General features: G+C 35.5%; 1 protein-coding gene across 1 annotated transcript in view; it reads left to right on the top strand.

The window, feature by feature from the left end:
* The window catches only part of IPO11 (importin 11), an 80,374-nt gene that overhangs the window by 37,587 nt on the left and 26,778 nt on the right, over positions 1–16,009 (top strand). Inside the window, exons 22-29 of the mRNA XM_066569509.1 lie at positions 850–963; positions 2,202–2,317; positions 4,325–4,401; positions 9,337–9,416; positions 10,001–10,081; positions 12,440–12,535; positions 14,033–14,146; positions 15,039–15,160. Coding sequence (XP_066425606.1) covers positions 850–963; positions 2,202–2,317; positions 4,325–4,401; positions 9,337–9,416; positions 10,001–10,081; positions 12,440–12,535; positions 14,033–14,146; positions 15,039–15,160 — 800 coding nt within the window. The remainder of the gene's footprint in view (positions 1–849; positions 964–2,201; positions 2,318–4,324; positions 4,402–9,336; positions 9,417–10,000; positions 10,082–12,439; positions 12,536–14,032; positions 14,147–15,038; positions 15,161–16,009) is intronic.

The raw sequence follows: 16,009 nt of genomic DNA, 5'->3' as shown, positions 1-16,009 counted from the left end.
TGAAGAATTAGAAGATGGTTTTGCAGAATTAAGCAGTGAATAGTTGGCTCCTTTTGTCTCAGGTTTTGTTGTGGTGGGTTTGGTTTGGGATTTTTTTTTTTTCAGCGTTACTGTATTAAGAACAGAGATAATGCATGTCTTTGAGTTTATCTTGTCTTTCTATAAGTAATCCTGTCTGGGAGCCGGATGAAGCTTTCATAATTGTCCCTTGAAGAAAAAGTCAACATGACAGCAGATTTCCCTGCAGTTTTGAGAATGAGCATAAAAAACAAGTTGAGAAAGAACCCCTTGAATATGTTTAGGTTAATTCCTAATTAAATACTTTAAAGACAAATAGATTAACCTTTTTAGAATTGAAGACCATAATAGAAAATAATACAAGCTAGGACAAATGCCTCAAAGTTACACAGTCAAACTTCTGCTCAGTGACTCCAGAGGTTATTCAGTTGTTTGTTTGTGTTTTTTGGGTTTGGTTTTTTTTTTTTTTTACTGGGACTGTTACTGGTTTTAAAGGATGCTGTTTAGGAATCCTGTCTAAGTTAACATTATACTAATATGAAAATACCTCTATGTATCAGGCTTTATGTACTTTTTATGTTGTATTTACTACATAAGCTTGCTTGCTGTGCACAAATATCACCATACGTAATATGTTTGTTTGAAACTACTCTGCAGTCAGAAGTTACTTTAGCCACAGAGTAAAGAATACAGTGTTATAAAAAGATTTAAGCGATCTCTGTGTTTTTTCTGAGACAAAATCAGCTCCTATATTTTTCAGAAGCTATGCTTGGGATAAGTTATTAGTCTTGTTTCACGTATTAAGAAACCAATTTGTGTTCTGAACTTCAGATACGACCATATGTGGGATGTTTGGTTCAATATTTACCACTGCTATGGAAGCAGAGTGAGGAGCACAATATGCTACGATGTGCCATTCTAACCACCCTAATCCATCTCATCCAGGTAAGGAATCTGAGTCACATAAACATTGTCAGTACTTCCTACAGGTTTTTGATGATAAAACAGCACGTGGTTATATTGCCTGCAGAATATGTGCTATTGGCTACTTCTTTAATACAGACTATATGCCACACTACCTTCTCCAACCCCTGCTGTGTCTCAAAGAAAATGTAGTAGGACTAGCAGAGACCAAGAGAAGTGCTCCTATGGCAGTGTCTGTAAAGGAACAGACTTAATATGCAGTCTTGAACTTGTGGAAATGCATGACTTTAAAGGATGGTATTGCAGAGGTTAACAGTGGAGAGAAAGTAAAAGGGAAATAACAAATATTATGAAAGGAGAAATAAAGGTTCTTTCCAAAGTGGTGTAACTTTAAAGGAAGAGGAAATAGATTTTTACCATAAACAAACTGTGGAAATACTTCTTTAGTCCCCTGTGGAGACTAAAATCTGAGGGTTTTTTTACAAAAGGTGTATCTCTTGGTATAGGTAGTCACAAAAAGATGAGACAGATTTGTAGAAAAATCTTGTTATTTTAAGGCATGTTTGTTTAAGTAAGTAGATAAATACACAAAGAAGCTGCAACTTAAAAGTACCAAATATTTTGAACTTTTCCATTATCAAAATACAGGAATTATGTAAGCTCAGCATTCCACTAGCCGCAGCTCTCTTGAGTAGTAATATTACAGTACTCTGTAATGCTCTTCAGTAATTGGCAGCTGTTCCCAGTTTACTCTTTATTGTTCAAAAGTCTCATGGATCATTTAAAAACTGAATCACTGTCATCGGCCTGTGAATCTTTGGGTAGCTATAAAAATAAACCCTTCTCCTGAATATTAGAATATGTCACATGATTTTGTAAATTATAAGAACCAAAGATTTTTTCTTGACCTATAAAACGTTCAGCTTTTAGTCATCTGGTATTTGTTAAACTTGTGACCTCTCCAAGAAAGAGAATGACCAGTGAATGTTTTTAGGAATGTATGTTCTTTATATTTTCTTCTTGCAGACTATTGGTAACTGGATTGTTTAAAAAAAAAGTTCTCAAGACATGTTGAGAAAAAGCTTAGGAATATTGGGCTATTTTATTGTTATATGAAATGGAACCAAGTTCAACCTTTGATTTCTTGAATGCATGTTTACATGTGGATGTAACAGCAGTGTAGATCTTTTCCATGCTATTTTTGAAATGCTTGATTTAAGGCTTTTGACATATTTTACATTTCTTACTTATTTTTTTAGGGACTGGGAGCAGACAGCAAAAATCTCTACCCTTTTCTACTTCCAGTTATCCAACTAAGTACAGATGTTTCTCAGCCTCCACATGTCTATCTTCTGGAAGATGGTTTAGAGCTGTGGTAAGAATGTTTTCTTTATTTTTGTATTCCCAGAAGAAAAAAAAGGTTGTAAAAAGCTTTGAATATTAAATTTGATATGTTTTTGTTACCTTACCTTGACATTAATAAAGCGTCTATTCTGGCCTTATTATCGAGCAGTGCAAGATGGGCCAGGAGCTCAGTCCTCAGGGAGACAGTGTGCCCAAAAGCTCAGCTAGCTCGTTGCCCTCGCCTCAGGCTACCCCCTTAGCAAGCTCGGTGATTGCCAGCTCTATAGTGCTATCACCTCTCTTTGAAGATCAGCTCTTAGCTTGCTAGGTAGGTAGCGTTTGGCTGAGGATGCAGCAGATGGTCGAGAGAGGAGAACGAGCACCTTGGTGTTCCACAGCAATGGTTTATTGCGGGGGAGGCCGTGAAGGTTCCAGCGACAGCTCTTTTTCTGTCGAATGGGCTAAAACAGGCCCCTTTTATATAGGGTTTAGGGGGATCCAGACTTGACCAATAGTAAGGGTTAGGTAAGATGGCTTATATGGTTACAGAGATAAGCTTTGGGGCAGGGGTCAGAGAGATGGGAACTTATTTTGCTGTCTCATCATGACTCAGCAGTTCCTACTGTTCAATTCTCCATGGAGCTTTACTGAGCTCCATAGGGTTTGCTACATGACATGACCTATATCACACCTTTTCTCAGAGAAGAGGCGGTTAGGAAATTTATATACTCAGCTATTTTTAGTTGTGTTTTGTCTTTTATTCATTTTCAGGCAGTTGATACTGAAGATACCATTCTGTAGCAGGACAAAAAGTCTAGACTCACTGTGTGTGAGACTCACACTCTAGACTCACACTGTGTGCTAATTTAACAATTCGGTGTGCTTGACTTAAGGAGAGCAGTGAGCCAGTGGATCAGAGCTGGCTGCAAGAAGAGATGTCATAATTACAAGGATAAAATGTAGAAGTTACTTTCTGTATCTCAGACTGTCTGGTTACTGAAATGACACTGTGCTCAGTTTGCCATGAGCCTGATTTATTTGTTTCTGGTGCAGCTGATGCTGTCAGAGGGGACCAAATTCTGAAGAACAGGAATACATAGGGTTTGTCTTGAAATTGTGAGCAATTCCTTTGATCTAAATTATAAATGAGCGTTAAATTACAAATACTTAACCTACAAATGCTCTGTTCTATATACACAGCAAAACTGAGATTTATAATGCTGGTGGCAGCAAGTAAAAGTGCAAGAGTGTCTCAAAATATAGAATTGGGGCCTTTTACATGTATCAGTTCAGAACTTTTGTATCTTCTTAATGATACTGATCTTGAGGTTGCTCTTCTGATGTCTGTGCAGAATAATGATATTCTAAGATGTCTCAGAGCATCAGAGAAATCTGGGAAGCTGGCAGAGACAGTTAGGACTTTGAGGGCTTCTTGAACCAAGAGCGGGAAAACAACTAAGATATTTCACATAACCAGACATGTTACTTAAATTTGGTAATCCCATGCCTAAAATCTAGGAGAAAATGGAATTATGTTGCTGCGGCTTTGAATGCAAGCTTAATTTATAACTACTGTTTTCAAATCTCAGGAATTTTAAATTGTTATAAACAATGTAAGATAATTCCTCATTTCAGACTTTAAAAAAACATAAATGTGTGAGCTGGTCTGTCACAGCTTCTCCTGTGAGGTTTAGAACACGTCTTGTCCTTGCACTGTAAATATCCCTCTCTATCCACCTTCTCCAAGTTCCCTGGCTGGCTACTTAGACATTCTCACTGTTGTATTTCAGCGCTTATGTTGTCTTTATAAAAACACAGTATGATGTTTTTCTTTGTATTCCTACCTTGGCAAGACCTGTGCCTATACTGATGAGTGTTGCGAGGACTATTGCTCTGCTTGAAGTATGCTCTAGGATAATTGTTACACATTGTTGTTAACATAGATGGTTACTCAAAGTTAAAATATTTACATCTGTCAAAATGATTGCTTAATGTTACTCATACATCATCTTAAATATTTTGCTTGATATGTTCTTAGGTTAGTGACATTGGAGAATAGTCCATGTCTTACACCAGAACTCCTGAGAATATTTCAGAATATGTCTGCCCTTCTTGGTAAGTCTTTCACTAGTAAAATTTCAGGGTTTTTTCCCTGCTACTTGTTATTCATGCACTAAGCAATGCTTGTGTGGTTGCAAGTACTAAGGGAGCTTGCAGAATTATAACAAAAATTGAGGAATAGGTTTTTATTGTCTGACTTATGATCTCATATTTTTTAATACTTATGATCTACATACCCTTCTTTTTTTTAATAAATTGGAGCTGCTCTATGTGAGAGATAAGACAGATTTCAGAGAAAGTTTATAATTTCAGGTTATTTTAAGAAGTTTCTGAAATTGAGCACCAAATGTGCCAAGTGTTATTGATATTGATTATCTGGAATACTTGCATGTTCTGCTTGCAACCAGTGTAAAGTTATTAGCTTTTCCCTTATCCAGTTAATAACAATGTAGGATGTTTTCAAACTACCTAGATATGTCTATAAACACTTGAAATGAAAAACAGCAGTTTGTTGGCAAAATATAAACTTAGTAATGAGAAATAGGATTCAATGCTTAGGAAATACTGTTATTTTAAGTACTTTTGCTTCATAATTAAAAGGAGTATAAAAATTCGGTGGTTTAATTTTATGTTAATATTTTTTTGTTTAGATCTTTAGCTTTTGAGGTTTCAACACTACTACAGAAAATGGGTTCATTTTTTTAGAGAAATGTGTTCACAGAATTACAGAAGTTAGCTTTTTAATTGATAATTGTTTTCAGGACTTAATATTTTATTTTATTTCTACTGGTCAGTAGAAAGTTATGTCATGACAGGTAGGTGGATGATGATGATGTCTTCTGTCATTTCCCCTTGTATACGAGATCTGTAATGACAAAACTGCTCTGTTTAGTAGTAGTGGCTTTATGGTTAAGTACTCCACAGCTACTGCTAAAATTCAGTGGCTGCTGAGTCCTGATGACTGTTGTGATCATCCATAACTACAACCTCTCCTTCTGCCTTCTTGTTCTGTGTCACTCAGAGGTGGTGTCTGCTGCAGGAAGCCTGCACTGCATGAATGGCTGTGATTTTCATGGTTTGTCACACTGCTAATCCTCTTGACTTAAATTCAGAAGTACTTGGTATTTGTTTGCTACTGATATTTGCCTCCTAGTCCTCGTGTGATACTTTTCAGAGAGTAGAGATGAGTAGAAATGGAAACCCTGGCATACTCTTAGAAAAGAGGTACTCTGGAATATTCTACACTTATAATGTTTTTCTTGTTTTATGAATGGATCCTGGAGAATAGTGATGCTCTCCTTTGGAAAAAAAATACATTCTCAAGAGAAATTATTTATTCTGATAATTGAAAGCTGCATGATGCTGGTGTAGAGTAAGTAGTACAGTAAGCTGGGTAGGATATCCTTAGGATGAGCCTTCAAACATGCTTATGTCAAACTTTTTTTTATCAGGGTTGGGACTGAAACACAGCAGCTGATGTGTAATCACCCTATAGGCTTCTGTACTACTTCCCTTCCTGAGCATATTTCTGAAAAACTGTTTTTGAGTGTCATGTTTGTCAAAAATTTTGATTGCTATGAATGATTCACATTTTTCCAGGTGGAATAGTTTCCACTGGAAACTATTCTGATATGCTCTTTGCCTACAAAATCTGTTTACATCAGGAGAATCTGACAAGACAGCCTCCACATGACACAGCTATGGTATTGTGGTGCTTAAATAGAGCTGGAATTTTGGATTAGTGCTAACCTTATTTTAAAACATGGTAGTTAGAAAACCAGTACAATACTGCCATCTGCTACCCATTAGGGAGCTACTTCATTCAGGACATTTGAAAAAGAGATTGTTCACTTATTCAAGTGCAACAGTACAGTTTAAGGTGCAGCATCTTGCAAAAGAAAACATATTGATCACTGATGATCAATAGTGCTAGCTAATTAAATAACGGTTCAGTCTTAAACCTGTAGCAGAATTTTTCTAGTACATCAGTAGCAGCAGCATTCAGCTGAAACTTCCAGCACTTTAAGTCAGACTCTTCTGTCCTTCTTAGCATGGTGATGTAGCTGTCAGAACAAGGTGAGAAGTCAAAATTGCAAAGTCTTGTGTGCCTTAAGTGTCTGAGATAAGGCAAAAAAAACATAATCTCTCCAAGTCTGGTTTTCAATTCAGTCTGAAGTCATCAAAGTAAAAGTCAAAGGACAGATGAGATGAAGGGAAGTTCTAAACAGGTAACTACCATGCTTATGTCTTGTGGGATAGGGTGGAGAACTGGCAACAAGATGCTCCAGAAAATTAGTTCTTTATACAATGTAAGGAATATTAACCTCCTGACCTTTGTTTTCTGAATTTATTTTTACTGAATGGAATTACTATAATATACAGATAATATAAGGATTTTGCTGGTGTGTTTAGCTTCTATATAAGCGTGTAAGTCATTCAGAAAATATGTCAGAGGTGAACATGGACAAAGTAGAAGAGTGGAGAGCAGGAGAAGAAAAATTCATATGTGAGATTTTTGAACTTGAAGGGGAAAGATATTTATAAATATGTTTTTGATTTTCCTTTTTTAACTAATCTGAAAATAATATGTAGTTGTTCACTTCCAGATATAATTGTTGTTATGAAAATATCTTTTTGTACCCATTTCAGGATACTACTGTTGTTGGAAGTGGATGTCAGAGGAGTTTTACAAGTCAATTAGATTTGCCTTCAGAAGCAGAATGTTGCATTTAATATGAAGGCTTGACTTCACTTGCATAAGTGACTGACCTTAAAAGATTATGGTGCTGCCACTGATGTACAATAATTATTCACAGCATAATAGTCATACTTGGTTTTCAGTTCAGCACTGGGTGCTACTGTTTAAACTGTGTTGAAATGTAATTGCCCTGTAGAGGGATTGCACAGTCTCTTTAATACATCTCTTGCAATGTATTGAATAATGTGGAATGGAGAAATACATTAATTGTCTGAGGATGGAAGTGTTTCTGCACTGAGGCTGCTTAAAATGACAGTTGAATTTGATACAATTTCAGGTTGGGAATATGGTCATAATCTAGACATACCTATTCCAAGAAGCACCAAGTTTAATGTGCATGTGCTGTATTTATAAAGGTACTGGCAAAAACCAGGTTACTGAAACTGGTCTAACTCCTCTGATCCAAACAAAACTCAAAGGAGCACATTAATGAATTCAGAAAAATATATTTGATTCAGGAAATCCTGGCAAGAGAATTGATGTATAAGTAGCTTCTAAATGTAGTTAGTTCGACATGAGATCTTTCCAGAAAATTTTGCTAAACATTGAGCTGTGTTTGAGTAACTGAGGTTCTGTCATTTCTGTTGCATCTGTCCTACCTGTTTTCATTTTGACCTGAAGTACAATTTTTGCTACACACATTTTATTACCTTTTATTGGTTATCACAGAATGGGAAGTTATGGAAGACTTAGTAGTAATTCATGTTTATATGACCATTTATTTAGAATTTATCTACTTTCTTCAGTGTCTGAAACTTTAAATATTATTCTATCCAGTAAAGAGAAAAACACAAATGCAGACCTCTAAGGAGGACTCCATGTGTAACTCTAGTAATATGCTACTTAAACTAAACTCATAGTTATCTTGGAATCTTTTGATGAGCATGTTGGATTGATAGGTGATCTCTTTTCAAGTCAAGAGACAAAAATACTCATAATAAATGTTTACAAGATATGACCTGTCTGAGTACTGACATATGAACATACGCAGGAATGCAAAGCTGTCTTATGGCCGTATCCAATGGAAGAACATTATTATTCTACCTAATGGGTGGGGTAAAAAAGAAAGTCTGCTGAACCTCCCCAGAACTATACAGAAGTTATAATGGAAAAGCAGCCACAGTCATGGTGATAACTGTTTTTGGTAGGACTTTTTATATATAAATATTCCTAGGTATAAGCCACACTTTCATATGACTGTTTCATCTAAGCCATGGGGGACACATGAAGTCTTAGCCAGATGCTTGTTCCATCTGGTGAAGGAATTTTATTTAAAATTGATGTAAAAATATTTTCCTGTTGCTTCTCCATGATGGTTTATCTATTAATAGATAAACCATCTATTAGATATCTAAATATATATCTAAAAATATCTATTTTATTAGATATTTGAAAGCTGATGGAACTGAGGTCCAACTCTTTTATCCAATAATAGTTTGTCTCCCAAACTACTTTAAAGGAAATTTATCCCTTTGAGGTTTTTTGGTCTTTTGCCTTGTTTTTACACAATGTGGATTTTCTGCACTATTATCAACATCCATGTGAAACTTTGAAACTTTTCATTTTGCTGTGAGTTCTGCTTATACATGTTCCAGAGTGATTTTTTTCCTTTAACAGTCTTACAGGTAATGCCTGAGGATATATCATTTTTTCTCTCTTCAAGCTGCTGCTGTATATCTTCCTCCGTGTGTGTCTATCTCTTAGGCGGGTATGCTCTCTTTACTGAAATACTCAAGCTATGCCCTACAGCTCAGTGTGAGTCAGCTCAATACCATTTGATATGGCATCTGGGTCAGAAGAGCAGAACTGCAATCTTTATTTCATTCTTTTTGCTCAGCATTTACTGACTCAGTGTGAGAGAGACCATTTATCTGTAATTGCAAGTCTCTAAACTACATGGTTCATTTATTCTGTTTAATATCTTCTTAACCCAGTATTGCATCTAAAACCTGACTTTGTTTGTTTTTCGTTTTTAGTTGGCATTGGCTTTTGAGGTTGTAGGATTTCTTGTGCTTCCATTTGAGCACGAGAGCTGTCATCCCACATCTGTAATTGTCTTTGGTAGAGATAGAGAGAGAGAGCCTGATTGGCACTGGATCTAAGATCTTTTTTCTATTTGTTGGCATCTGGCTCTACAAGCTGCAAGAGGAAAAGACTTTTAGAAGGAAATCATCTTGGTTGTACTTCAGTTTGATGATCAGGTTCTGAATTGTGATTTCTGTTTCTTCCAGAGCTGAGTTCAGAAAATCTCAAAAATTGCTTTAAGATCATCAATGCTTATATTTTCTTATCTTCATCTGAATTTTTGCAGGTATGTTGCCATTATATAAAGATCCATACTACCACCTCAGTTCTTTACTGGCAAACTGTTCTTTCTCTCATCTTGGAGAATGCCATACACACACACATTTGTACTCTTTTTCATATATGTGTAAACAATCATACTGTTTTAATGTTAGCTCTTTATGGTGCACAGTGAACATTCAGATTTGAGAAATAATATTATTTAGAATTAATGCTTTGTGGATTGATTTAATAGTTTGATATCTGAATGGTCCTATGTTGGGTAATAATAGTTACTGTTATTATCCTACCAGATTAAAATTATGAATATACATGCTAGCAGAAGTTGAACAAGATATTATGCCTTGTTGTCACACCTTCTTCATTAGAAAATTCTTTGAGATTGTTTCAATGTCCTGCAATGTTAAAAATGCAACAAAATGCTTAGATTAGATTTTAATTAGTTTAGAATGATGAACATTTCAGCAGATACGATCTTTGAAGAGAAACTGGGTCTTTAGGCATATGTAAACCCCTAAGGAATTGAGTTTTGAAATATATACCAATATATAAAATGCATTACATAATACCTTCTTTTTAATTTTATTTCAGATGTACGCTGATGACTTATGTCGGTCATTTTGTGAGCTTTTGAAGGACATAACTATTGAAGGTCAAGTTCAAGTTTTAAAGGTGGAGTATAATGAAAATAATATTCAGAGGCTCAGCTTGTACATGTAATGTTTTCAAGTAGAATTTAGAACATATAGAAGAAACCAATGTATTTAGCAGAATTTGACATTGGAGTTAAACCATCAGTGGTGGTTTAACTGCTTACTTGAAGTGAGAATAGAGCAAACCTAGTGAGTATAGAGCAAACTTCTCCTATCTTTATTGAATGTTGTATGTATGTGGTCTCCATGAAATTCCTTTGTGTAGCATACTTCCATTTGTACCAGACACAGAATTCAAAGAGTCTTTGCTTACCTTTGGCATAAGTTGCTGTTGTAATGGCCGTAACTGCTTAAATAAAGTTGCTAAAGGTTTTTCAAAGAACCAGAAATTTATATTTTCACACAGCCTTAAAATGATGTTCTGGAACTCATAAGCTTTTGAAATATTAATAACAATAATTTGAATGTGTCTTTTAAAGAATTTTGGGAAATAAAGTTGGAATATACATTGCAAGTTAACTGACTAGTAGCTGTAGTGTACTATTAGTAACATTTCCAGTGGTTGCACTAACAGGGGGCTCTGTGTTGTTTATGAAAATTTGGACTTGAATTAATTTAATTGTAAATGTGATGGGGGATACAAGTTGGATCCCAGCTGTCCCTTTGGTGAATTCACAGCTGGTTCCAGAATCCAGGACAGAAAACAACTGGTGAAGTTCAGAGTCTCCCCTCTTTGTAGTTACTTCTCTGAAGAGCATAAGGCCTCTTGGTCTGAAATTTAAAATGTCAATTTCAGTCTATTCAGTGATATTATTTAAAGTCTGTAGTTGAGCAAATGTTTTATGCAGCAGCTTTTAATCAGATTTCTAAAATGGAATTATACTGCTAGTAGAGAATAATTTACTCACTTGGGTCCCCGTGTGGCCTTGCTGCAAGATTTGTCTAGTATACTTGGAACACTTTCCTAGTAATGCCCTCTTGATTCCAGAGGGATAACTGAGCTATCATCCTTGTAAATATTTTTAGAAAAAGCAAAAGTTTTGTCAGGCTTCACTGTGCTGACTTGTGAAACAAAAAAAAACCCCCAAAATCTAGATAAGCATTGGGAACAGAAACACCTGGGGGTGTTCTCTGAAATAGTTTCTTACAAACAGCTTTGGTGGATTGTAAATGGACATTAGAACAGTAATTAAATTAATAAGGTTGAAAAATACTAATTTGGACTGATAAGACAATTTGTTGCAAGATTGCTGAGACTTGATGTGACTTGATTTTCTAATTATCTTGACACAGACAATAAAAGGTTTAAAAAGACTGTGCAAGGAACAAAGGAGATGGCCAAAACTTCCAGTACCCAGAAAGATGAGTAGGGGAGAAGTTATGTTTACCTCTGTATATAATAAGCCTCTTTTATACCTCTGCATATTAAAGGTCTACAAAATTGAGAGGCATTGAGAAAGGTCAACTGCTTAACACTTTTCTCAGTGCAAAAAATAGAGTATTAAATGAAGCTATTGGGAACAAGGTTCAAAATGGAGAAAAAAATATTTAGGAGAATTTGGTCAAGAGCACAGAAGAATTGGTCCTTGTTGAAATTCCTCTGAGGTAGAAGTAAATGGAGACTAAGAGTGTTTAGGTGTGGTACATTTATGATACCTTTATGTGCTTTAAAAACACATCAGTGTGTTCATGCATGTGGCATCACTTTCTATACCTGGAAGTAGGAGTGAGGAGCCCTCAGCCCATTATTCTCACAGCCTCTTCCCATCTCTCTTGGTACAAGGGTGGAGCACAAACATCTGGGCAAAAGAAAAATAGAAGAAGGCAGGAAAACAGATTACTTCAGGGAACAGCACATGGGGGGAAAAGGAGCTGAAAAACAAAGGGTAAAGAGTTTAAACATTGGGAACCAGAGCAAGGTGCCCAGAATAGCACCTCTGAGAGCACACCTGCAAGGAGCTGGTAGGTCCTAATCAGCGGGTTCTCAAAAAATGACATGACAGCTATGGAAATACACTCTGAACTGCTGGTGCCTCACCCTACCAACCGCCTCAGCCTTTTCTTTTCCTGGAACCATAACAAGGTCCCTTTTTCCAAACCACCTCATCAATTTTGCCTGGGACATGGGGAGGCTTGTGAAGTGCTTGGCTAGGTGGGTTTCATTGGCCTGTCAGCTTTAACACGGTGCATTTATGCAAATCAGGTTTGCAGAATATTTTACTAGAATATAGTTTCAGCAATCTAGGATTTGCTGGTATTTAATGGTAAGCATCCTCTGAGCACTTTATACGTGTACACCAGTTCACATGGGTTTAAAGCTTTGGTTAAGATTTATGAATGTACTTTGCTAATGGTCTAATTTGCTTTTGTTGTTAAGGTTGTAGAAAATGTCCTAAAAGTCAACCCTGTGTTGGGTCCTCAAATGTTTCAACCTCTTCTGCCATCAGTATTCAGGGGGATTATAGAAGGGGAGGTAAGAGTTTCTTTACCTACTCTCTAATTTTCCTTTGGAAAATGAAAGTACCTTCCATTATCTCCAGTTTTTTCATAGTGATGTTGTATTTTCTCTTGTTTTACGAGCATCTGATAGATTTTTCATATCTAGTTTAAAAATCTTTAAAGGTAACACAGTAGCACAAGAAAAAACAACCTGTCCAGCATTTGTTTTGTCATGTAGTGTTTGTTTTAATAAAATAGCACAAATTTAATTCTGCTGTTCCACTGTTCCTTCACAATTAACATTTTTAAGAGCTATAACATTAGGCCTAGTGTAACCCTTAGTCGGTGATGTAGTTTTTTTGTTGTTTTTTTTTTCTAAGACACATACCATTCCTTTTTAATTGTACCTGGATGAGAGAAAAACAAACTGAACCAGGAGAAGATCAACTTGACCTTCTTTTCCTAACTGGCATATCTAATATGAAGAGCTGAAGGGTGTGAGAATGATTTGTGTGAAATAGTCTTTAAGATTTTGCTGGCTTACATGTCATAACTTCTCCCTGTTCTCTCTTTGTATTCAACAAATGAGTAAAATCAAATATGCTTTAACTGTGTTGAACCTTTCAGTTTCTAGCAGGAATCAGTGGGTGGAATTCTTCAAGCTTTTTTACTTCTTTGATCAAAATCTTTACTTTTTTCTCAGTTGAGCACCTTCAAATATCAATAAGTAGCTCCAGTTTCTGAGTTGAATAAGATTTCCAAATTTAAGCCAAGTAATACTATATAGCAAAGTACTTTTTGCTGTCCAAAGCACAAAGATAGAGAGTGGATTTTTAAAATTCTTCTGATTTATGACTAATAAATTGATTATACCCTATTCAGAATGTATTACTCTGGGTTAGAATTTTCAGGTAAATGTTGGCATTTTGTTTTTCAAGTAGGTTATTTTACAAAATACAGTTATATTGTTATGTGCTGAATTTAATATGAAAAAATCCATAGCTTCTTTTAAAATAACCAAGATAATAAATTAGTGAACTTATTACTCTATCCAGTTAATTTTGAGACACCTGCAGATTAGTTTTTGGCAAATGTATTATGGCTTCTATCTGAAAAAAGTAAAAACTTCAGAGATACTAAGTTCTTAATTTTACTGAAATTGTAAGCAGTAACTTGGAACCAGCATCAACTTCAAAAGAAATATTTCTACAGTACAATAAACTGTTAGTTCCTTAGGATACAGGTTTTAAAATTTAAGTAAAATCACCTTGCAAGTTGTCTTGGCTGTTTGGATGAAATAGACTTTGAAATTACTGTAGGTTTCATATTGTAAGAACTAAAAACTCTGGTAAAGATTGCTCACTCAGTCTTCTGTTCTAGAGGCTCTTAAATAGCAATTTATAATTTAAAATTTAGTGAAAGACATAAAAGATGCATGCAAGTATTTTCCAGGTACTGCTGCTGTGTGTGTAAAATATTTTTCTTTTACTTACACTAAGCACTTTTTTGTTTTGGTTTATTTTCATTTCAGAGGTACCCAGTGGTGATGTCTACTTATCTGGGGATCATGGGTAGAGTTCTACTACAAAATGCAAGGTTTTTTTCATTGCTTTTGAGCCAGATGGCATGTGAATTGGGTCAGGAGGTAAGGTTTATTGTCCTTTTTTGTCCTTTTGGGTTTTTTGTGTCTTGATATTTCAGCTGTATTACATAGAGTATTCTTGCCTTCTTTTGACCTGAATAAACTTTTCCCTCTATTATCCATGCTTGTTCCTGACCAGTTAATCTTGAAAAGGGGCTCTTCTCCCTCCTTCTCTCCTTTCCCTGAACACCATGTAACAACTTTTACATGTTCCCATAATTACTTAAAACATCGCATTAAAATTTCTATAGAGTCCCTAAATTTTCTTCCTGCTGCATCCCACAATTAGCCATGTAAACCCCCTTAATTCACATGCAATTGTAGGGTGAGAATTTCTTTCCCTGTGCCATCTTGATGGAGCTTGCAGCCTGGAGGATGGTCTAATGATTCTCCTTTGCATTTCTAGAGTATCAAATTCAGTGTGCTTCAGTTTCACTGGTGAAGTTACTGAGGGCCTTTTGCTACAGGTGTTCTGTTATGTCTTTCACTGAAATTTGCTTTTTGGGGGTATAATACAGTTTTCAAACAGATAGTGACAAGTCTTTTTTTTTTAACTTGTCACTGTGTAGATAAAACAAAATAAGTCCGTGTGCTTTGTTTCTATGAGTCCGTTAGGGAAAACCAGAATAATTTGCTGTCCAGAATTAGTTCTCTCTCCATAAATGAAATACATTTCAAGCTTCTCGGTTACAGCTAAGGGTTCAGGGCCTAGAAGCATTGTCATAGAAAATTTAAAAAGTATATGTTGCTTGTTACTTCTGTCAGGTATACAACTATGTAGTGTCTTTCCAAGACTAAATAATGTATTCATTTGCTAGAAAAATTAAAATAAGTTATTTTCTAAACAGACTGATTTACTTAAAACTGAAAAAGAACATTGTGTTTCCCAATGCAGTTGGACCAAATTCTTGGTAACATGATTGAAATGTGGGTTGATCGGATGGATAACATCACTCAGCCAGAAAGAAGAAAACTTTCTGCTTTGGCATTGCTTTCTCTTCTGCCATCATTGAATAGGTAAGCAAATGTACAATATATTGAATAAGAATACTTCAAAGACCCTTGGAATTGTTTTTAAAGTATTTCACAATTCTGCAGCTAAATATTCCAATACAAATAGTTTTATTTGCTTGCTTTTCTCCCCGAAGAGAAATTTTGCAAAGATAGAAATTCCATAGAAGTTATATAAACTTCTTATTTGGCTTCATAAGCATTACAGTAACCTTTCTTCCATTTCATAGGAAATGTCATTTAGTTAAAGTGAGCAACCAGCGCTGCAGATTTTATTGTTGGTTCTCATATTAACTTCGAGCTATCTGCTTCTCTCATCTCTGATTAAGTAGTTGCTTTAGTTGACATGTTACTATTTTGGTGTCCCTTCCAGGGAACAGTGTTCAGTTTTCTTTGCTGTTAAAGGTGATCTGAACTTTGATTCTGGTTTTCTCCTTTATGACATTAAGTGTAAGAAAGAGTTGCTATGGAAGACTGTGTTGTTTCTGTGAAACACTATAGGTTTTATAGCAAGGAAATTTTACTATTATCCTTTCAGTAGCCATTGTCATTGCTGGACATACACAGAAAATGAAAGTTTTAAATGAAAATGCTGAATACACTAACTTCTAAGTTGTCAATACTAGAAGTCATGTATAACACGTTTAGGTGAGAGTTCAGTCCATAGTTACCTTCAGATTATTTTTATCTGTTTGACATTCAGGAAGAGAAGGCTGCATGAGTTTACATTTAGTCTGTTGGGTTTCCTGAACATTCTTGTCTGTTGTATTGTCTGTTGAGAACTTAGATGTTGCTCCCAAATGCTAAAAGCTACGTTAGTATCTGTCGAATATGTAATATCTGTCGAATATGTAG

Source organism: Molothrus aeneus, chromosome Z (assembly GCF_037042795.1).
Source record: "Molothrus aeneus isolate 106 chromosome Z, BPBGC_Maene_1.0, whole genome shotgun sequence".
In the NCBI taxonomy this organism is placed as follows: domain Eukaryota; kingdom Metazoa; phylum Chordata; class Aves; order Passeriformes; family Icteridae; genus Molothrus; species Molothrus aeneus.
The sequence above is the reverse complement of the archived record's forward strand: the minus strand, read 5'-3'. Positions and strand labels throughout refer to the sequence as shown.